The 24575-nt window shown below is 40.5% G+C and overlaps 1 protein-coding gene across 8 annotated transcripts in view; it reads right to left on the bottom strand.

Annotated features, from left to right (window-relative positions):
- The window catches only part of ROBO1 (roundabout guidance receptor 1), a 682041-nt gene that overhangs the window by 271983 nt on the left and 385483 nt on the right, over positions 1-24575 (bottom strand). The window contains exon 1 of one of the 8 annotated variants that reach the window (XM_074532721.1): positions 22379-22813. The exons of the other annotated variants lie outside the window; for them this stretch is intronic. Within the exon in view, the coding sequence (XP_074388822.1) occupies positions 22379-22433 (55 nt within the window). The 5' untranslated portion in view covers positions 22434-22813. Of the gene's footprint in view, positions 1-22378; positions 22814-24575 lie in introns of those variants that run through there. 8 annotated transcript variants of the gene reach the window in all.

Below are 24575 nucleotides of genomic sequence, written 5' to 3'. Positions count from 1 at the left end.
GCCAATCTAAACCTTCCCAGGCCCAGTTTGAGGCCATTTCATCTTTTTCATGATTTAACTTTAAATCTACCTGGTTTAATTTTCTGAATTGGCATTTCAGAAGTGCATAGTCCCAACAGATATAAGTAAGACATTCTTAAGTAAAAACATTTGAATATAAAATCCTTCACTAACCCTTGGTTCATTTCTGCTGACAGGAAGTCTAGCAAGGGAAAAAAATAAAAAATAAAAAAAAATAGAACTACAATATTACTATTGAAAAAACAGTTCCGTACAACATGGTAGGTTAAAACCAGCTAAATTCGACAAAGTAGCTAAATGCAATACAAATATAATACAAAGTTAACTTTGTATTATTCATTAGCTATTAATTGGCATTCATCTACGTCCGAGAAGTATATTTTACTCTCTAAGAAATTAAATATACTTTAAAAATACATATTCTTAGGATTACTCTCTTCCTCTCTGTTGGTTCCCTGATTAAAATAAGCTGTAGCAGTAATGTTAAACAGTCCTTTTGGTGGCAAGGAACTCAAAAATGCAGTTTTAATTCTCAGAAATATTCAGAACATTCATGAAATCACAGTCCATCCCACTGTCCTACTTTATCCCTCCAATGAGAAACTGAACTGAGAGGAGCAGGAGCTAAACCCTGTTTTTTGGGGTTTTTTTAAGCAGAGGCAGATGTTTAACACAGTTCCAACAATCCTGGTTGTTAGGTACATAGAAAGGAATGTATAAGTCAAACACAGACAAGGTTGGTCTTATCACAGGTGATGCATATGGTCAGAAAACTCCTTGGAAAATGATCAAGAACTAAGAGCCGAAGAATTATAATTTAATTACCCACAACAAAGCATTCCACCTGCCTAGCACCAAATCTGAGTCATGCAGTTGCTGCTTTAATTACAGAAGATTCATTGGTTATAACCCTGCCTGCACTAGCATGGCAAATATATCCTCAATAATATCTTTCTTCTTTTTGTTTCTGTGCTAGAAGGGGAAACTCCTCTGGAAGCATCCATAGAAACCACCTGAAGCCGGGTCACAGCTCCTGGGGGTGAGTACAGAGTCACTCCCAGGCTGAGGAAGGCAGTGAGACCTCAGTCTGCTTGTATGATCTAAGTCTGACCAAACCATCCATACACATGGAGGAAACACAATGTGTAAAACACCAATGACACAAGTCTCCAAAATTCCTTTCTGCCACTCTCTGTCATTAAAGTCCATCTTTGGTCCTTCCTTGAAGCTGGATCCTGAACTGCAAGGACCCTATTGTTACAGGATCAGTCTGATAATAGAGAACCATCATAACCTTTACAGTGTCTTCCATTAAAAGTAATTAAAATGGGAATACCTAGCCATGTACAAGGATTTGCTTGCATTTACAAGAAAGGTAAAAAAACACTTTCTATACTTTAAGATTATTGCTATAAGCAATTTGTAAGGTACTACACTGCTACTTTTATCAACCATCTCATAAAACTTAGTTCCAGGTTTTGTGTGTATGTTTGTTCACCTGAAAAATAATTTGGTTTCTACTGAACCACAACCTGACAGAGACACACACACACACACACACAAAAGGCAGCTCCTGGCATTTCCTGCTGTTTATACAAAAGGCAAGGGCAACACTGCTCTCTAACCAGTGTTACGCTAAATTTTAATTCCCTCAGTTTTAAGCAGTTGGACATGCACTTCCTTTAGGGAAAGGGAAGGAATAGGAGCAGTGTGGCCTCATGTTCACATGGCAGAATCAAGGCAGGTACAGCAATAAGAGAAGAGGATGTGGATGAAGGAAGAGTGGCATTTCCTAAGGCAACTGCCTTCCAGCATTACCATAGCAATCCTCCAATTACTGTCTCAAACAGATGTAGAAGGAATCAAACAAAAAATGCTTAGCAATGTGGATGGGAGGGACAATGAAGCACTTGTCATTATATATCTTTTTAAATGGCACTTTCTATTCAAATGGAACAGAAAATTCACTTTATAAACAACAATCTCCTGTCTGAAATTTCCCAAATTGTAAGAAGCTGTTTAAATGCACATATTCAAGCTACACCTTTTTTTTTTTCTAAATAAACCTAAGTGTCATTATTTTAAAAACATTCTTCATTTTTTCTTTAAGGCTGAATATTTTCTCAGAGAAAACATTTCCCCCCCTCTCCAGCATGCCTAAACCTGTGTTTGTAATGAAGGAGACAGGCAGCAGTAGAGGATTAAAGACTTGTCTAAAAGGAGTTGCTGAAAATTGTCAAAACTATTGGCTATTCATGAGAAGGATGAATGTGCTGGGGTAAAAAAATGAATCACAAGAGACTTTTATCTATGCAATGCAAGGATGAATCAATTTCAGACTAACTGGGTATCATGAACACAAAATATGGCACTTTGTGATCTGGAAGAACAAACACAACCTCACAGCTATCTCAAAGAAAGAATTTGACGAAAGACAAAGATTTTGGAAGATAAAGAAACTTTTACCTCGGGACAATGGATTTGCATTTGGGATTAAAGGATGCAATAAATAATCTAGCTCCATAGCTGGAACACTAGTGCACCAAGGAAGTAAGAAACTTAATTGCCTATTATCTTTAGGAAACATTCCTTGTAACACAGCAAACTCTGCTATTTAAGAGTATTATGAACAATATATTTGTATGTACGATAGACCAAAATAAACTAGCAAAATTTATTTCCTTTCCTACAAAAGTGTTTGGAGAAAAGTGAAGAGAGCACACAGTCATGAGCATCTGCACTCAGCAATCAAAAAAATCCATATAATGGAGAGAAAGCTGTAAGCTATGAAGGACGTGAAACAGGCAATAGACCAATAACTGCATATTTATGTACCTGTTAAAAAGTACTATTAAACTTCAGTTACCTACCCTGAAATATGTTGGGCCTGAAAACTCATACTAGATTAATCATGTTAGCAATTCCCCAAACCAGCTCTCTCTCAGTTCTGACACACACTGAAACATGAGTGCATCAAAATAAATTGCCATATGGAGCCTCTGACTTGATTGTTCTAACAAGTACTTAATGATTTGTGCATGATTTTATTTATCAAAATTACTAACTGAACTTTGAAGTCTATTCCCATGACAAATTGTTTTCATTTCATAGAAGGCAAGGAAGAGCTTATCTTTAGAAACTAATATAATTTTTGCTTACAAGGTTTACTCCTTAAGACTGTTCAAAGTGAAAAAGTAAGATGAAAAAATATAATCAAAATAGTTAAGATTTTATCACTCTGGTGAGGATATCTTAATACAGTGAGAGGAAATATATTGCTATATATAACTTGAATTCTTGTCTTCTTGATGCTCTTGAAACTGAAAAATGCTCTTTTTTAATTATGTTGAGAAAATGTGTAATTTTTTAGACTTCTATTTCAAATATTATACTACAAGTTACATGATTAATACCAACACATTCCAAGCAGATGTGACACTTCCTACACAGTTCCAAAATAAGGTAGTAACAAATATTACTACATAAAAGCTAAGAATTGCTACCAACAAGAAAAGTTTAACGATTGTAAACCTAACATCATGTCAGCAAATAAATCCAATCCCTATTTCCAACTGTACCTGAAAATATCCAAACCTTATCACAGGAAGAGCACTTGTAACATTTAACAATCCACTGTCATGTTTCCTGTAATACACACCAACAGGGAAGATTAGGTGAATGTCCAATATTCCTCAATAATCCCTAATAGAAGATAAATGCAGTGAGAATAAAGAATTCTGTGGGGTTTTTCATTTTGGGGTGGGATTTTTTGTTGTTTTTCTTTTTAAATATTTAAAAGCACACACATACACAGAAAAACAAATGGAACCAATCCTTCATTGTTAAAGGATATATAAAATATTTATCCCTAACACAACATTCCTTCAACTGTGAGTCTGAAACCACTTCCTTATGATGGCAAGATAATACTGGCTACACTCTAATTTTGCATTCATGCTGTTTGAATGGAGTCTTGTTCCAGGGCTACACCCAAAAAGGTAAAATTATTTCAGAAGTCACTATGCAGCTATTTTAATAAATCTTGTTCTTCAGACTCTCTATCAAGTTCCTTCATGCTGGAAATATTTCCTTAAAAACCAAATACAGCTAGAGAAGCACCTACTTTTTAATGAATGTATGCAATTAAAGGTGGCCGATGTATCAGAGGGCTAATACAGAGGAATTAATTAGCTCTAGTGCTGAATACTTCCCAGATTGCTATTGCTTCTGATGGCTGGATGCTGTGATCTTCTTCCCTGGCTTTCATGGCATTCTAATTGGTGATTTCTTAAGCCCATTAAAACAAACAAACACACACAATAGCCACAAAGAAAACCCCCCAAAACAACAAGCACTGAACCACAACACAACCACAAAAAACAACACAAAACCAACCTGAACCTTCGGTTAAACAGGTGGCTATTTACATCAGGTCAAACCAAAACAGCCCATAAAAGCATCTTTATTGAGTCAATGAAAATCAAAAGTGAAGAAAAAATCCCGAATCATCATCAATCTTTCTAGATTCCAGCTAATTAAAACACACACTCCCTGAATTACAGCTCTGTTGATATCCCACACATACCACACTAGCAAGAAGAGGTGAATACATGACATAAAAAACTGTTTAAATGCACAGTTTCCAGAAGAATCTATTTGAAAATACTGATGCTCTATATCAGGTTCCAATCCAGAAATAAACTTCAATTCAGTCTTCACGTTTTTTCGCAAGTTTCTTTTCATATATGAGCAGAATGTTTTTAAGTTTCAAGGGTTTTAAGTCTACATGCTTACAAGCCAGACAGTCTCTAAAACTGAACCAAATCTATGAAAACTAAGAAACTTCACATGCAATCTTTCAGGTGCTTGCACATTAGCACACAAATTTTGACACTTTTCACACCCAAACTGAAAACATTCCTAGAATGGCCTGGGTTGGAAGATCATCCTGTTCCAACCCCCTTCCACTAGACCAGGATGCCCAGAGCCCCATCCAGTCTGATTGCAAACATTGCTTCCTTTAGTTTAATTCACCCCAAAAACAAACAGGGCTCTGATCCTCTTACTTGCTGTGTAACAACATAGAAAACAAAGTTTAGCAGGAAAAGAGTTTGGTTTGACACCTGCCCTGAAGCTGGGTATTAGCCCTCAAGACTGACATGTCATTTCACTGGCTACAAATATTAGCAAAATTGCAGTATTAACACTGACAATATTTAACCCAACTTCTTAAATAGAAATGGCTTTTGATCCCACTTTCTCCCCAAGGGTATTACTTCATATTTAAAAAAAAATAACTTGGTATGTAACTTAAAACTAAAATAATAATTTCCTACACTACAATATACATAAAGGCATAATTTTGCTTAACAGTTGCCAGGGAACTATGCTATGCACATTCCAAAACACACCAAATAAATTATATAATATCTGACTTTCAAAACAAAATACATATTTATTTCAGAGACATACCTTAACATGTTCAAAGAAAAGTTAACTCAGGCTGTAATTAAAATAAATAGAGCAAGGCAAGCAAGGAAGACGTCTGGAGGAATAGACTGCTTAAAAGAAAAAGACAAAACACTAAATGACAGAGCAATCACATAAGCAACAAGCCAAACCAAGAAATGCTCTGTTGTCATCTCCCACAACACTAAGCATGCTAAGGAACCCCAGATCAGGAAGGAAGGAAGCTGAGGAAGTCCTGCACACGAGGCTTGTTTCTGATTTATCAGTGCAGATCACACGTGGCTGAGCTCCTCTCTGTCCCCAGCCCTCCATCACCCTTCTGTCACACTTGCTGTGTTAAACACTGCTCACATCCAAGTGCCTTCACATCCCCACTGACCTGGAGCTAGAAATGACTTCCTAATCTGCAGGCTCAGGACAGCCTTGGGACCAGCACTGCTCTGCTGTCCAGCTGATGTACACAAGGCAAGAGAATGCCCATGCTGGGAAGAAAACACCAAATAAAACAGGTGCCTGTGCTGGAGGATGTGCCCTCATCAGACTGATGTGATAAGAGATCTGACTCAGCCCTGATTGCAGCCCTGGAGAATTTAAGGCCATGCTTGGGTTACCCTAAACTCCAAACCATATAGATTTCTGTTTCCTTATATATACAAAGTACATTACAGAGCTGGGAAAAAAGAAATATTGAGGAGTCTTCTCTTTTCATTTGGCTTGCTTTACAACCCTGAATTCATACAGCCAGAAAATTAAATGTCTGATGATTCAGAGTCTCTCAGGAGTCCCAGATACAAATGGCAACTACTCTTATACAGTCAACCTGGGACAGTCATCCACCAAAAAACCCCACTAACACAAAACTCCCACAACATACAACGTGATGATACGTGATACTGTTTTAAGCTATGCAAAAAAAACCAGGCTAAACATTTAATTTGAAGTGCCTGTGGACAGGGAAAGTAGCAGAGCTCCTGATCATGTGTTTATGAATGTTTAAAAAGTAAAATGCAGGCACATTCCTGGAGCTATTTGATCACAAAAATAGGAAATACACATTAAAGAGTAAACATTTTGCATAGTTGCACCTAGTGTAAACACAGAGCAATTGCTATGCAAAGCACCTCATATAAGAAACTTCAATGTATCTGCTTACAGGAGGAACCAAGGACCAAGCAGTGAAGAGCTGCAATTCAAACTGAACAAAATAAAATTTTCCAGGCCTGCAGACACTTAGAACATTAAAACCAGGTAACCAAATAATCTCATCAGCTGAAAGAGTTTAGTCTTAGAGTCCCTGGCTAGAACTGAATTGTTGAGGACAGCACTAAAACTGAGTCAGCTGGCATTTTCTTTCCTCGGTTAATGCACACTCTTCCAATGGGTGTATGTGTAGTACACTATGGAATTAAGCTGTCTTTCTATTTATTTGTACATTTTTAAGGAGTGCACAGTCTAGTCACTAATAGCATCTGACCCCTCTCAAAGATTTACAAACAGCATTATTTGATGACGTTAGATTAGGAAACTTTATTGGCTTAGTTGCTCTGGCACAGCTTTTGTAGTCACCAGATTTGTCATCCAGCTTGCCAAAACAGCCCCAGTTTTCATTTGATCAGTAAGGTTATTATTTCTTGAACAATAGAAAATTGTAAGTGTTACCAGTCTTGCAATTTCCTGTGACATACATTTGCATTTATAAGGAGCAGGCTGACCCAAGCCTGCCTTTGATGAAGTAGTTTTGAATGCACAGAGCCTCATGAGTGCACAGAGTCTCATGAGCCTCATCAAAGGTGGAACCAGCCTACATCCTGTTCTTTGACTATTTCACAGCATAGGTAAACAACAACTACAACACAGCCAAGGAGGCTTTTGGGGCAAAACACAGTGTTTATGTAATTTTCACTAGACATACTGAAACCCCTGGGATCCATGATGCCTCTATTCTGTGAGCAGGGCAAGGCCAAGTGTTAGCAGTCTCCACCAAAAGCAATATCCAACCTCCTCCAGCTAGAAGCTGCTAATTATGTCAGTCATGCTGAATGCTGACTGACAGTTTTGTGCTGTGAAGTGATACCCACTCATTTTATTAGCAAAGAGAGGATCTGGAGTGAGCAGCTGAAACACCTATTATCCCTTTATTTGCAAAACAGCAACAGCTTACAAGCTCTCTCTAGGTGAATAGAATTCTACTTTCACTAAACACCATTGGGATGTAGGAATGTTAACTTCTTCCTCAGAAGAGAGGAGGAAGAAAACAAATACAAAACACCTCTCTGGTTTTGAAGTTCTCTTGCTGGATAAGCACTTCCCTTTGAGTTTTCTAGTTGCTCATCTACCCGGGCAGATTCTCAAGTGCAGTAAATTAACAGCGGCTCATTGACTTCACTAGAACTACACTCATTTACAACAGTTAAAGCTGACCTACATTAAAGCAGCATCTCACACCAAGGAAGAGCTGCCCAGAGCCAGTTGGAACTTCAGGGTGTTTCTTCCTCATGCTTAATCACTATATTGAGCACCCATCTTCCTCTCCTGCAAGAGCCTGCAGCCCTCTTCAGTGACAGCTCACACAACCGGCCATCTCAAACTGGTCCCAGCCAGCTCACAGCTGGGGATGGCTGCACAAAGCCTCTGAAAGCCTGAGCAACTGCCCTGGAAACTTCTGGGAGGGAGTGGTGCCTCTGCTTGCCAGACTAAGTTCCAGAACTCCATTTCCAATTTAAGTCTTACGGGTTTTTGCCAGCCCTCCTTCTTTAACAAGAGACATGTTCTGTCTGGAGCTGCTGGTTCACTCTGACTGGTGATAAACTGTAATGAAAAGAGGCTCAACACAAGGAGTCAGAGATGAGGCAGGGGGAGAAGAAACAAAATTCCTGTCATTCAGAAGGGAGAACTGCCAGGATACCCCTACACCCTTTAATTTCTTCTCTACCATGCATAAATGTAAGTTTGAATACATAATCCAAACCACTTATGAAGAGACTCAAACCCTACAACCACTGAAACTAAATAAAGATATATTATAGTTGGGGAGGCATACAGCAACATTTGAGGTCAGGATAGAGCTCTGAGCAATCTGATTAAGTTGGAGATGTCCCTGCTCACTCCTTCAGGAGGTCACATCCAACTCATACAATTCCAGGGTCACGACTGCAAGCAACATAAGCACTTGAACTCCCTAGCAAAAAAAAATAGTCTTCAATGGACGTAACTAGAAATACAAAATTGTATCAAGATGTCTCAATTTGAAACAGAGGCAAAACCAAACAACTGCCTGCCTGCAGATTTTAAGGAATAGGTTCAGGGAAAGCTAGAGAGATGTTACAGCACAGAATCACTCAGCAGCAACAGCATTCCCAATAAAAGCCTATCCTTCACACTTTCCACCTTTTCCCATCAACTGGTTAGAAGAAGATAAGGAAGCTGCACTCAAATTTTGGTATCAAATGAATACACCTCTGTCCCAGACTTGTTTTCTCCTAGGTTGTTTCTTCTGGTGTTTTTTTTTTATTGTTTGAAGGGTTTTGTTACTTTGTTTGGGTTTTTTTAAATTATCTTAACCTCGTTAAATCAATTCTTATACTTAGCAAGGCATGACATTGTTTACATAAGACTAAGTGCAAAACCCTGACCTCTGTATTTCCACCATGACCTCAGAGAATAGAGTCCACTCACCTTACCCCAGTTCTTACAACTTTAATTATATTCGACAAAGCTGCTGTGCTTTAAAGGTATCATTTACCGAGACTAAAAGATGTTTATTTTTATTCCCGCTAATCACTTCCCTTTTGTTTCATTCCATTTATACACCCTGGCTTTTGCACTCAGAATGGCTAGCAGATTAGATCACTACAGATGCAGCTGAACAGCTTCTTACTACTATGTAGTCCTATAAAAATCCACACTATTTAACTTTTAGCCAATGTATATAGAATCCATCACCAAAGTTCCAAAGAGCGTCCCAATTGCTTGGCTATTTAAGAAATCTTTAAGGGTGAGGGAGGGAGATACAAGGACAGAGGACACAGACACTACCTGTGTCATTATTTACAATTTTAACATCATAAATCAGGCTGATACCTTAAAAAAAAAAAAAATCCTGCCTTGTATATAACTTCCCTGATATTTAAAAAATGGTCATTCTCTTCCCACATGCTGTTGAACTTACAGTTTCAGAAATACAGCTAAGTCAGAGAATTGAGTGAAAATCCAAGTTATCAATACTACTTTAGAGCTACCTAGAAGTAAAGCTTAAACATACTACAAGCATTTTATGTGTTACTTCAACAGGTAATTCTAATTATTTAATGACATCATGAGGAAATCTACAAAAATACATTAATGCTAAAAGTTAAGCTATAATAGTTTAAAACCATTATCATTTAGTTTATCATTATCACTTAGTTTAAAGCCATTTTCCTTTCACTTTACATTTAGATGATGAAGAGCCTAAAAAAAAGTTATTAGATTCAGTCTATTTAATGGAACTTCTAAATTGAAGTAAAAAGTATGTACTTTTAACTTTATGGCAAACTGCACAATAATCCCATTTTCTTTTCTCTACCACAAGCTACTTGCTCATTAGACACAAATGGGTAGAAAACAAGAGTTTCTTTGTTTGCATACATTAACTTAAAGCTGTAAAAGTCATTCAGCCAAACTTTCACCTTTAAACCTTAACCTGATTTGCAACAACATTTGCAGCCTCTAAAATTACACTGCGTGCACCCAGACAGAGTTAATCACCCTTCACTTTTGATGCGTAGAATAATGATCTACCACTTAAACTTGAGCCTTTAAAAGCCTGAAGAAAACTATGTACATATCTGTGTCTTAAATCAGTAGTGAAATAACAAAACTCTACCTAGCAGTGACTAGTTGAAAAGCAAAACAAAAAGAAACATACAACTTCTAGCTCATGGAAGCTGTAAATAAGAGCATTTCAAGTCTGCTCAGATGAAATTCTTGCTTCCCAGCACATGCTATTGATCAGACACCTGGTACTTCTAGGGAAAAGGACAAGTCACAGGGAAAGGTCTGGTTTTATTTTTTGTGTAATTTGAAACTTCATAGGGGAAAAAAAATAGTAGAGGTTTGAAAAGAACATGTTCTAAAACATGATGAGCTTGCTGTCATCTAAGTAAGAATATATTATGGCTCCTTTCAAGTACTGTCTAGAAGGAATCAGATTGTGCTGGCTTTCAAAACTGACAGTTGAGCATTTTTGCTGAAAAATCACAACTACAGAAAACAAAACCTTGGATTTATGTATTATCCTTCCTAAAATGCAACAAAAAAAAAAAAAAAAAAGAAAAAAGAAAACAGAAAAAAGAGTATCTTGTACAGTACAGGAAAATTCCTTACTAGAAGTGTTTAGAAAAAACTATCAGAAAAAAAAAATTAAAAAATTAAAAAATCAAAGACAAAAATGAGAAGCTGAAACCAAACCAGTTTGGCTGTTTTGAGAGCAGAGGAAAGACTGGCTACCACATAAAAGACACCAACAGCACCAACAACACACAAGAAATTCAATCTTACTATGAATGAAAAAAGAAAACCCAAATCACAATTTTAAAGGCCATTAAATGTGTCTCATTTTTTAAGTTGAGAACAATTTGTCATCATCTCCTTTTTTGCACTGTTAAGGTTGCTATGTAACATCATGTAAAGTAACACACAACTCGAGCTTCTGCAAAGCAAGATAAAAACTGACATCAACAGTCAAACCTCCTTTGACTTGAAGGGGCTGAGAACTCATCCGAATTTTGTTTTATTTCCTCAGGTCACAAAAGGAATGGGTTGCTGCTACTCTTTCATTTATGCTAATAAAGAAGAAGGAGCTATTTTTATTTTCCTTTTATTACTGCTTAAAAAAAAAAAAAAAAGGACTCCTCAATTTGAAACAAGTTTTAACGAGTACGATAAAGTCTGCACACATAATGCACTGGGTGGAGTAAGAGCCCTCAGCAACCCTGCACACAGCCAATAATGGACCTGTCGCCAACACCCTGTGATTTCATGACTGCCAGAACAAAAACAAACGCCACGTTCAGTTCACTGCAAAGAAAAGGACTCATTAACTTGATGTGGCTTTTTACTTGACCTTAGTAAGGTGAGTAAAATAAAATTTCATTTTATGAGATTCAAAATTATCAGCTGCATGCCTGCAGGAATTCTGACGAAATGGCCAAGTGAAATTACTAACTCGGTTTAATTCTAATTATTACTAGACTGTAGGTCACTGTGAATTTCTAGCTGAGAGGTTGCTGCCTTCCCTCCTGTAATAAGGTAACAGAAAAACAAACTTTAAATGTCTTTCTGGGAAATGATGTAAAATAAAATGTAAATTTCTTTCAAAGACGTAACTATCAATTCTGAAGACACAATGTAGACTTTAATCCAATCTTTTTGGAGTAATAAATGACTTTTAGACATCTAAACAGTCATGTTGCTGCAAAAAAAAAAATCCTAGTTATTACTCAAAAATCAAACAAACACACATACTCTATCAATAAACCTTATAGTAAGAGAATTGGAAAAAAAACCAAACAAACCCCAAGAAAACCCTCCAGAAAACAAACAAAACCGGAACAAAACCCAAAACAAACAAAAAACCCAAGCAAACAAACAAAATCACCACAAAAGTTGACTGTGAAAATAACATTCACTCCTCCTGGTCACAACATTAAAGCACCAGGTCAACTGCCCTACCTTGGCTGTCCCAGCAAATGCAGGGGCAAAACAAAAAAATCCCCATCTAATATGAAGCACTGGAGGGTGGAGGTGGATTAAAAAATCTCCTTCCACATTATGGTCACGCGAACCACATTAAAGTATGAATGAAAGAGATTTAAACATTTTGCTTAAAAAAACCTATATATTATTTCTTCCTTATTTTCTGATGAATAGACCACCATCCTCTCCCCAAATAAATGCTAGATAGCCAGTAAATAAGTTAAAAAAAACCAATCCAGAATCCAAAACTGTTGTGAGCAGAGATTTTACAGCAGTGCATTTTAGGGAACTTCATCCCCTAACAGGTAGAAATTTAAGCGGAATCCTGTTTTAGCTCCAGAGGGATAGTACCTTACTGTAGCTCCCTTTTATTTTCTGTCTATGTGAACTTGCTGTGGAAAGGTCGTTTTAAGCAACAGCTCCATTAATGATGCCACTATTTGGGTTTGGGGTTTTTTTTTCCCCCCCCACAATTCTGAAGGAAAAAAATCTAACACTCAAACACACACTTCACTGGTTTCTGTACTTGCTCCACTAAAAACTTAAAACTGTTCATATCAGTACTGTAATCCTCCTGGAGAGGAACAGCCTTTGAACATTTTGAACATTTATTCCTGATATGACACCAAGCTACATCACCATTCAGCTCAGCAGCTGCCAGAACCACGCTCAAGGAAAGCTAAAGTGCATGCTATGCCTCTAAGCCTGTTTCACTTTGTGTGTTTCAATATTTGCTTTCCCTACAGGTAGCACAGATTAACATTCATGAGTGGGAGAGAAAACAGAAATCACTATTTTCTGAAGTTTTCTAGAAAGCAAAGTACTCAGCAGCAGCAAAATCCTATCCTGCACACTCCTTCTCATTTCAAGGTCTGCATTGCTACATATGCATTTGAAAAGTCACAAAATGCTCCTCAAAACAATTACTCAGAAATTCATATTTTAGTTTCTAAGCTTAACAACAGCACTTAACAGATCTCTCCTTGTATCAAAAGGTAGGGAAGACTTCATTCTGTCTTCTGTATTAAAGAGGTAAATAAAGCATTGGTTCCTTCTTTCTGCTTTGCATCTACTTTTAAATTTCTCCTTTTAATTTTTAAAGGCTGTACAACCTGAGCAAGGAGCCTCATTAATCACCACTGAATGGTTTAACCCAGCCATTCAGTTCCAGATGCCACTCGGTGCTAGAGATATGCTAATTCCTTCCAAGCTTCACCTCCTTTCACAGTTGAAACCATAATTTTCCACAGTGGTGAAGACAGGATTTTACTCCATGCATGGGGCCTCCTGCCAATCATTTTTATGACTAGCACGGCACAAGTTTCATTCCACAGTTCCATCAGACCTTTGTGCTCAACCTGTTCATTACAAACATCCTGTCTCTCTCCTGCATTCTGCTGCTACAGCACCACAGTCCCAAACTCCAACCTCTCCTCTGCCAACTCCTGCTCTGGGAAGAAAAAAGCAAAAGAGTTTGGTACTATCCCTACTTACCTTGTTTCCTCACACTATCAATTTTTTTTCTCCCTTTATCACCTCCTACCATTAAACACTCTGATTATGAAGTATCTGTCAGCTGCAGTACCTAGGGCCTTACACATATTCCAAAACTAGAAAGCTGCATTGACAGAATTGTTTTGTGAGTGGGAGGTGAGGGGAGAAGCATTGAGAATTTGCAAATCCCAGTTCTGAACCTGCCTGGCATCCAAGAGATCTCCCAGCACAAAGCTACAGCAGGTGCCAAGTTTCATACCAGGTGCCAAGAGGTTTTGATAAAAGAAAAAGCCTAGTGACATTGCTGAGCACTTGATCAAAATATGGTATTTTAGGACCTTGGATTACACTTTCCACACAAACACAGATCCACCTGTGGATTTGGGGGCTGCTGTCCTCATCTTGGGTTTGTATGACTGGGCCTATTTGGCCAACAGGAGGTGTCTGGGTTGAAAAGTCTGCTTTTGACCAGTGTTAGCAAAGTGCACTACAAAAGTGGCAAGCTGAGAAGTTCCTAAAAGAACACATACTCAAATACATTTTTGACTGGCTTCTCACCCTTCACATAGCTAGTGAGGCCCATGAAAATCTAAAGTTATACAGCTTTTTTCAGTTAATTGGCTCTTAAGTCAATGTTCACTACAATCTCAGTTTTCACACTGGCTAAGAACCCACAATGATCCACAAACATTTGCAACTGAAGATAAAGTCAAACACTTTAGGCAATTTCATTTAAACACTAGAATCAAGATTTTCAACAGGCACTACTGATTTTAAGTGGCTCCAAATTTAGATTGTAGGGTCCCAACTTCAACCTATCACAATGCCCTGGATTCCAAAAATCTGAGGTCTAGTGTCTGTAAAAAATCCAGCCACTCTTTCAAGCATGTCCTCCATCAAACACCATTTAATTCTCCTTTCACCTGTTTCCAGAATGAAGTGGAGCCAATGCATATCTCTAGGCCTATACTAAATCCTTGGCCATGTATTAAGACCTAATTTCTAAGATAAAACCTGTTAATGTCTGTTATGCTACTGTAGAAGCAAATAGTAAAACTAAAGTTTTCTATACTTGAATTTATAACCATGAACTTCTCTATGAGTCTAATCTTCCACATAAAGGCATTTGAGCAATTAGATAAGAGGCAATATAACTAACCAACAATCTAAAATAAATACCTTGCCTGAGGACATGCTAATTTCAGAAGGCACGAAAATGCCAGCCAAGCAAGTTTTAATGCAATGCTAGCATGAAACAGTTTAACAGTTCTAAAGAAATCACAATTCTGATTTATGTACAAGACAGCCAAGGGAGCAGAAGACAAAGAGTGCAGAATTGAACAACATGAAGAGCACACAGACTACACAGTTCTCTCATGGCTGTCATGGATGACTCCAGCCTGCACAGATTACATAGGCTGTTCCAAAACTCAGCTTATTCCACTCCTAATTCACCATGAAAGATGAAGAAAATAAAATATCAAGTTTAAGATTTTAAATCCAGAGCTCAGCACAGACTTGTCAGATTTACAGACCTTTAATCTACAGTCAGGGGTGTTCATATTATTTTAATCATTCACAATATTAGTATTAGACTTAAGGTAATGCAATACCATATTGAGCAAATACTTCCCAACAGAAAAGGGCAGCTTGAATAATTTTGCATATCTGACTATTTATTTCTTCAAAGAAAGAGTAAGTATTTTAAGATGGCAACAGTCCAGAAAATATGCTTGTTTTCTATTATGAATATTCTTACCACTTCAATAATAATAACAATAATGCATTCAACTATCCATTTTGGTCTAAGCTGAATTTATAGTAAATTGTACTAAAATTAAATGTTCTAATTATTTAATTTCCAGTTATTTACTTACATGTAAATAAATAGAAACATTTAACATAGTACAAAAAGCCCTATGCCTCTCTAGAGGAGTAAAGACAGAAGAAAATTACTTAAATAGGAGTACCTTGTGGAATTTATCTCTACCACCAGTGAGCAAACCCCTAGAGGTCCTCTCCTGTTGTTTAGATGTGAAATCCAGTAATTTCTATGGAATTTCTTTGAATGCTAAGGAGGAAATCTTCAGCTACACATTTACAATTATGTGAAAGTACAGATGCTAATACAAGCAGTCTGTACATGTCAGCCTTCTGAATAAGAAGATAAATACCTAAGATGCCTTTATTTAGAAATGGTTTTATGCACCAGCCATACAGAGTTTATATACATATAATAAATTCATTTAGAGAAAACAAGAACATGTAAAAAATGAGGCTGGAGATGACATTATGCTGCTGCTTTTACCAAAACCCATGTACTGAACATTGAGATATGAAGTGCATGCTCAAGTTGCACCATGAGGTCCTCCACTCCTCCAACAGCACATCTGTTCACCAAACCTTTGATGGAAAAGTGCTCAAGTTCTGTGCAGGTCTTTGGGTAGTGGTGCTGAAAGAAACTATGAGCAAACTTGAGGACCTGAAATGCAGCTTCCACTACGAGACAAAATTGCTTTATAAACTCGTAAAACAAACAGATTTTTTTATTTAAATCCGCAAGTACATTTTCTGCCTATTAACACTAGATCCTCCTTTCTAATCTTCCAAGCTTCTTCTCCCGGAAAACACAATTAACATTACTCACCACTAAAACACAAGGCAAAAATGTTTTCTATTCCCCTTCTCAGCATGGCTTGCCTCCTTTTGGTAAGGCCACCTTAAGGTTATGCCATTCCATAAAGCATTCTGTCCTCAGCAGAGGTGAAATGACTTGGCTGCTCCTGGGTGTGAGCAGAGCGCTCTGCACCTTCCCCTTGGCTGCACTGCTCACATGGCAAGCAGGCTCTAATTAAAAACGCTGGCCTGGTGCCACTCACAAATCTCATTACTGTCAATTTATCAATTTTGTTTTAATCAGTCATACACAGACACACATGAGTCTTAGTCAGAAATTTTCCTAAGCTTCAGAACAAGAGAGGCGTGGAAAATAACTACAGGTCTGAGAATAGCTCTAAGTATTTGACAGTATTTAACGTCATTGGTGGTTCATATTCTCCTTCACTTTCTCATTAAAAAAAAATTAGTTTCCTCACTTTGTTTTCAAAAGACAGGAAAGGAAATAGAATATGTTTTCCCTCAGTCCCTATTCATTATTTTACTTAAGTGTAGGACATTTCCCATACTATTTACACCTGAAATGGACAATCCCACATAAACAAACATCTCTCCCTGTGTGCTGCTGTCATAGCACCAATTATATCATATACATTCCTGGTTTGAAAGGCCTACCTTCATGATGTTCCAAAGCAATATTTCATCATTTTTGTGGATAAATCCACCATTTTTTTCCTAAAGAACAGTGAACCAACAAAAATTCTGACATCCAGAATTAAATTCATATAATGAAATTCTTATTTCAATAAATCTGTATCATCACCTTCAGGGTAAAATAACTCACAGTACTGGCTTTTGTTAATAATCAGGATACCAAAAGATTTAGCTCCTTAAAAATGAGATCTCGAGACCAACAACAGAATAACATAACTCTGAACACCTGACTTAAAACTCAAGTCATTATTAGCTTCCCAGGTGTTACACATTTTCTCTGTTGAGATTTTCATTACTACCAAGTCTCAGCTGTGAGAATCCAACACACCTGGCTGCATCTATGCCAGCATTACAAAATATTTGTGCTCATAAAATATTTTTTTTTCTTCACATAAAATGTCCTTCTACCCACACCAATTTAGTGCTGATGCTAAGGCTGACACAGTAAGCCAAGAGACAGCACGGTATGACTGAAATATACATGTATGTATATAGAAAGAAGATATAAACTAGTGAATTACCTCCCCTTAACAGCACCTCTAGCTTTCAAGATACTTAAGAATGGTTTTTTTTGGTTGCTCTACTCTCAGCTTTTGGTCAACCTGCCTATCACTTACAGAAAAATACTCTTAGTTCCTCTGTTTACACAATTTATTGGACTTAAAATATACCTTGGATGCTACTTCAGTTACCTCATTATTTACCTTACAATTTTATGAAGAGGCACTCAGGTGAAAAGCTAAGGAAGGTTATCACCACCAAATGAGATTATATAACAGAGCACACAAATAAAATGTGTCAGGATCTCAGCATATGAAATCCTTAAGTGCCATTTTGTTTGCTTGGAAAGAGCAAGGTCACAAAATAACCTCAAAACATTAACAACTATCAACAAAAAAATGACTCATTCCAAACTATTCAAATACACAAAACCCACAACAATAACTTAGACACTGACAATGGGAATCTTCCCTATGAAAGGCAAATTTTTGAAGGCAAATACCAGGACAGGACACCAAGCCAAGTGACCGCTATGAACACAGCACATTTAACAGCAACAGAAATTCTACACTGACAACTGCAGCAAGTGACCAGACTTGCTAGGCACCGCAAATTATCATTATATTCATTAGGGAAAGCTATCCCATAATGAGACATAATATTACTGCTGTTTAGGATTGTGAAATAAAACTCTTCCAGTTATTTAGTAAAATTATGTGCCAACCAAAACCAATGTTATTTGAAAATGAGGGAACGGATTCCCAGATATTTTAAGTACAACCATAGATTTCCCTGTCTTGAATTTCTAAAGGTTTTTTCTTTCCATCTTCTATTGAAAACTAAATTGGTCTTTGACCATAATTTCCAAACATTGTTTGGCAAAGGTATTTGATGTCTAGTATTAACATGATAACACTGATACCTCAGTGTTAGTAGTTTCTGATAATATTTTTAATGGCCCTTCTATTTTTGTAAATGCAATCAAAATCTTTATCATGTACACTCAGGAGTATTCTTCACATAAATTCATGTTTTCCAATAAAATCTTACGGACAGTACACATGATTCCCCCAAAATTCAGTACCCTGAATATTACAGATGATCCCTGCTAATGAAGTTACTCTTCAACTTCAACAAAAAAACATCTGACAACCAACACTGACTGCAGTGAGCAAAAATCAGCTTCAGTATTCCTCTGGTTTAAACTGAGATAATTGACAGGCAATAGGGAAAATAAAAAGTGTCTCTTTCTAGCTGAAAAACAAAAAAAAATTCACACTTATGCAAATTGAAAAGAGAAAAAGATTTCTGCTCTCCACAGATACTATCAGTACTCATAAGGATAACTGGCTTTGTATCAAATACCTGGATACTTGGATAATATTTCAGCACAAGTAAGGAATTGTCAATTTTATAGCATGTGGTTATTTCTTTGCTAGCTTTAACTCTTCAAACACAACACAAGTGGGGCAGCTTCTTCAGCTCTAAGCTGCTGGCTCTAGCTTTCTTAAATATTATTCCAGTAAAATTACGTAGAACAGCACACAATGCATTAGGGATAGGTGAAAAAAACACACATTTTTAAAGTTTTCTTGGGTGACTTATTTGCTTTTACAGATTAGGCATTTAATACTTCCATAATCCTTTGAATTACTGTGTATTTTTTAAAAAAATCTCTCCCAATTTATTACTATTAGACAGAGAATACATAAAAGGAGTACAACCATTTCCAGAAATGCTCTAGCACTCCATGAGGGAGCTTTTAAGTACAAACTTCTGAAACAAACAAACAAAATGTATCAAGGAAGGGGCTGATTTATTTACTCCACTAGGTAGCTTAGCCAGCTGGAAAGGACTTTGGGGACACTCCATGGGCACCCTTAAACTATTAACCATCAAAAGATAACTCTCCCATGAAGGAATGAATACAAGAGACAATTTTGCCCTCCACTGGCTAGAACTATCACTGAAAAACACTCCTGCCTTGCTGTGTCAGTGCTGCCTGCTCCACACAGCGTGGAAAAACCTCTGGAGCAAAGGCACCAACCCCATTTCAGGGGCAGTAATTAGTAAGGGATAACATGGACAGGAAAGGGGGAAAGGGTGGGTGCTGAGCAGATGGGAATCAGCAATGCAATGAAATAATTAGTCAAAATATAAAGACTTCCACGGAGGGAAACAGAAAAAAAAATCACAGAGTAACAAACTTAGCCTTGAGAATTGCTAGAGCACTGAACACCCATGTGGGAAAGCAGAACCTTGACACTCATTCCCAGCAAAAATGTTCTGCATGTTGCCCTTCAGATAAGTGAAAGCTTTTCTTTTTCAAATATACTCATTTGATGCTGCTGCTTCCTGGGGAGCAGAGAGATGAAAAATCCATGGAATCTGAAGCAAAGTGTGCCTCAGAATGAAGGAGAAAGGGCAGAAAGTAGGTGAATACTCAAGAAAACAAGGATACCAGAGAACTATCCCTTAAAGCAATTCTTATTCTGTATGCAAAGAAGCATTGAAATTACACTGGGAGAATAAGGGAGGAAAGCTGCTATATTCCAATTTTCAACACTATTCAAATTTAAATGTATTCAACATTTATTAACCACAGGCTTACATGAAAGAAGGTACTTCACAGGATCCCACAGAGACAACACCAAGGTAAAAATTAGGGGTTTTAAATTTTAAGTGGTTTACCAATTACAGTTTTAACAAACATTAACCCACTTACTTTTTCTATTATAATTCTTTTTTCCTTTTCCCATCCCCCAATCATTTCCCACCTCTCAGCAGAAGTTCCTAACATCCCATTTAGAGTGTGGCCACACAAACCATTGATTCAGCAGTGGGTGTAAGTGAGGGAAGTGAGACCCTTCAGTGGAAGAGGGAGGAAAGGATCAATCAACTTGCAAGATCAGCTGTCAGCAGAACTCAAAGGATTTCAGTGTGGAAACTGCTGTAGATGACTCCTGTCCTTCCTTCTGCACTGCAGCCATCTGCCCTCAAACTTCATCCTGCCAAAGGTTTCTGGCATCTCCATTGTTCCAGACACAACACTGAGTATTTGACCACACTCTACTTGAGGGGAAAAAGAAATTCCTCGTGGTGAAGGAGCTGAAACAGCGTTATTATCTGGTGCTTGTCTCTTATCTTTGTTACTGAGTTTGCTTACATGACAAAACTAAAAACCTTCATAAAAAATCATGGCTTTTTCCCTTTTTTTCCCTCTCCAACTCAGCTGGAATCAACATTATTAAAGATAGCATCCCCACCCTGGGAGGAAGAAAAAAATTTACAAAAAAACATTGCATGCAACTTTATTGAGCATATATATGATTAAAAGATGAGAGGAGTAAAAGATAAATTAAATAAAATGTTTCTTAACTTAGGAGTTTAAAACATCCCAATACATGGTCAAGTTACAGAGTACACTTTCTATGAAGTCAACTTTTCTTCATAGGTGGGGATGATTGCCATGAAAGGTTCAGAAAGAGCAAATGGATGCAAATGCTCTTCTCCATTCCATTTGTTTCTTCCATCTTCCATTTGTTTCTTTCCATGTATTGCCAAGGAGGCAATACAGAGAAAAATCAAATTAAAGATGGCATGACTGGCATGGTCAAAAGTGAACAGGGCCAGAGCTACTCAGGGATGCAAAGTTTGCCATATCCAAAGCCACAAGAAACAAACTAATACCTAAGAGCAAAACTTCAGTAGGTAAATTTATGATATAATCTAGAAACAGACATAAGTTACTACAGTTAGTGACATAATTAGGACTTAGAGCTTCAGGCAGTGAACTTAAGCCTTTCAAAAACTCCATTCATTCATTCACTGACCAGATGTCTCGTGCTACCATAACTTTAATGACTCAAAGGGTTCCTCTACAAACTTACAGAATCAATTAAATAGAGAAGTTAGTGCCCAAACCAACCTCCACCATGGCACAAGCATTCACTGCGCTCACTTAGCCTGTGACAAAAGGCGTTCCTAAGAACGAGAAGCAACACTGCGGGGAGACAAACCCGTTCTCCGGAGGGAGACAAGGTTCTTGCGCAGAGATAAACCCGAAACCCCCCAAGCCCCGGCAGAGCCGCACCCAGAGCGGGGCGCACGGAGCCAAACCCGCCCTCCACACTGCCCTCTCGGATCTGTAACCCACAGGCACGATAGGATGCCCCAACTCGCATAAGCCCCGCGCAAACTGTGCCTAATGAGCACTAATCCCCCCTATCTCCTCGACCATCTCCCCCACTCCCCATGAGCACGCCTGCGCTCCACTTCACACACGTGCGTAAACTTTATTCACAAAACCCATCCCCAGGAGCCCTCCCTTGCCTCCCTCACCGCCGTGGTCCCTCCGGGGGCGGCTGCGCGGGGTTAACCCGGCCCGGGGCTGCGAAGGGGGGATGCGCCACGGACCGCCCGGCCCAGGGTGCGCGGTACCCGCGGGCAGCCGCACCGAGCGGCACCGCAGCCACCTCCCACAGGGTCCCAGCCCGCCGGAGCTCAACCCCAGCCCTGGTTACATCAATGGACCCTCGGTGGGAGCCCTGGGACCAGGGCAGGACCCGGCGCCGTGCATCCCCGCGCTCCCGGCCCCGGGCAGCCCGCACGGCCCGGGCAGCTCCCGGGGCAAAGGCGGGCCGGGAGCCCGCAGGGTGGAAGCCGAGCTTCGTTCCCGAGCAAAGGAGGGGGCCGGGAGAAGCGGAGGGGCCAAACTGGGGGAGCGAGGGGGAAGGAGGAGAGCGAGGGGGGAAAAGGAGAAGACCGGCCGCGGGAGCGCTGCCACGGCCACGGCCGCGTGTGTGACCCGCCTGCGTGAGGTGGTTACCTGAGGTGACACATATGAATCCAAAGAGGTAAAAGTGAGCAAACTCCGCGATCATTGTCCTCGGGTGGCGCCTGCAAGCAGTCTCATGCCAGAAGAGCGGGGGGAAGAAAGGAAGAACCCCCAGTTGTAATTCCACAGAAGCTTAAGGCAAGCGAGGTTCTTTAATCCCGCCGGAGTCCGGGGCGAGCCCCCTCCGGGCACGGCGCTGTCAGGTCCGTGGGGCTCCAGCCGCTCGCCAACTCCGGCCGGCCTCCCCTCTCTTGTCCCCGGCTTTCCTCAGAGCGCCTTGACACTTCCCAGGACTATCCAAAGCGATAGGAGACAACAAAAGATCCTCGAGTTCCCTCAGCGGAGCTCCGCCGCCTCCCGAGCACAAGTTGCTGCCCCGGCCCCAGACTCCGGGATCAGCCGGTAACGGAGCGCAGCCGGGACGGGCAGGACCGGCCACCGCCGCCCTCCGTGAAGGCGAGGAGCGGGCAGGGAGCTCCGCGAAGTGTCCCCGCCGAGTCAGTGCGCGCCCGGCGAGCGGCGGGCAGAGCGCGGCGGCGGAGCGGCGGCAGCGCCCGCTCCCATGGCGGGGGAAGGAGGCGGGCGCGTCGGGGGCCGCGGCGGAGCCCGGCCGCGGTCAGGCGGGGCGGCGGGCAGGGGAGCCCCGGCGGCTGCCCCGAGCCCAGCCCAGCATCGCCGCCGCCCCCGCCCCTGCACGCGGGAATCCCACACTGGCCCCCGCCCCACGCCGGAGGAGGGCACAAGAGGGGCGATGGAAGGAAAGAAGAAAGAAAAGGCAGGAAGAGAGAAGAGGGCGAGCAAAACTTCCCCGGGCCAACGCCCCCGAGCCACCCACCCCAACCGCCCGCCCTCGGTGCGGCGGCTGCGGGAGGAGGAGAGGGAGGAGGAGCGGCTCCTCGCCTTGCCCCGCCGCCGGGGCAGGGGTGCACGAGTCAGGCGGGGCCGAGCCTGAACTTTCTGCTGTCACGTCGAGCCGCTCGCCTCCGCCGCGGGTTTCCCCTTCCCCCTCCCGGCCGCCTCCGCCTCCTGCCCGCGCTGCTGCTGCTGCAGGTCTGGTGCCGCCTCGGGACACCTTAAAGGAGCCGCACCTACGCGGCCCCCGCACGCCCCGAGCGGCGCTGCCCGGCCCGGCGCTCCCGCCCCGCCCGCCCCGCCCTGCGCGGAGCCGGCGCCGCCTCCCGGCCCTGCCCCGCCGAAGGTAACGCGCGGGGCGGCTCCCGGAGCCCATCCCCACACAGGAGCGCTGGGAGGGGATGGCGGTAGCCCCGGGCGCAGATAAGTTCAGATTCCCCTCGCCCACCCCCGCTGAAAACAAGCAAAGAAGCAAAACCCCCGCGCGGGTCTCCACCGGCATTCCCGAGGCTGCGCTTCGCCGGGTGGCTCCCAACGCCAAGGCCTGGCCGTGCTCCAGGGTGGACCAAATCTCTAGGAGAAGCATCCTCAAATCCTCACTCCTGCGGTTGAGTGCACCGACAAATGCTACAAGAGCAACTCTGCATGGCCATGTCACACAATGAGATGTAGTGGTAGGGAAAGAAGGGGAACACTACAGGGAACTTGGAAGTTACACTACCACCTCACAGAAAAGCTCCAGCTATCCCTAGATTTGATTCATTGAGAATTGAGTGAGGCAAAAGAAGAAATTTCATTTCCAGCCAGCATACTGAATATATTAATCCCATTGCAAGCAAATCTGCCGTGGGATAATCAAACTATATAGAAAGACTCTTGATGTACTTCCTGTCACAGGATTCATACAGACCCCACGCTGATATCAGCCAAACAGGTTTGGGAGCTGGCAGCCACCACCATCAGTCAAACCACAAGGAATGTCACTGAGTTTGCCCCATGTTGCATCCCTCAGGGGAAACTGACCAAAAGTCCAACAACAGAAAGGTCCTGTGCATTGCACTGAGTCTGTTTCAGTGCACTTTTATGAGTATGAGATACATAAAGACAGATTTTCAATACTGTAAAGCAAAACTGGTTTACATTGGGAAAGGAGGCTCCTGGTTAGTGTGTCTCTATCAGCAGTAAAAAAACTGGCAAGATTTTCTCCTAAAACTGATAACAACTGATTAACACCCAAAAGTTAGAAAAATAATCTAGTGTTTTACACCAATTAATTTTCACAGAGAAAAATGAATTAGTGTCCTACTTCAAACACATTTAGAAAACAATCATAACT

Source organism: Zonotrichia albicollis, chromosome 2 (assembly GCF_047830755.1).
Source record: "Zonotrichia albicollis isolate bZonAlb1 chromosome 2, bZonAlb1.hap1, whole genome shotgun sequence".
Classification (NCBI taxonomy): domain Eukaryota; kingdom Metazoa; phylum Chordata; class Aves; order Passeriformes; family Passerellidae; genus Zonotrichia; species Zonotrichia albicollis.
The sequence above is the reverse complement of the archived record's forward strand: the minus strand, read 5'-3'. Positions and strand labels throughout refer to the sequence as shown.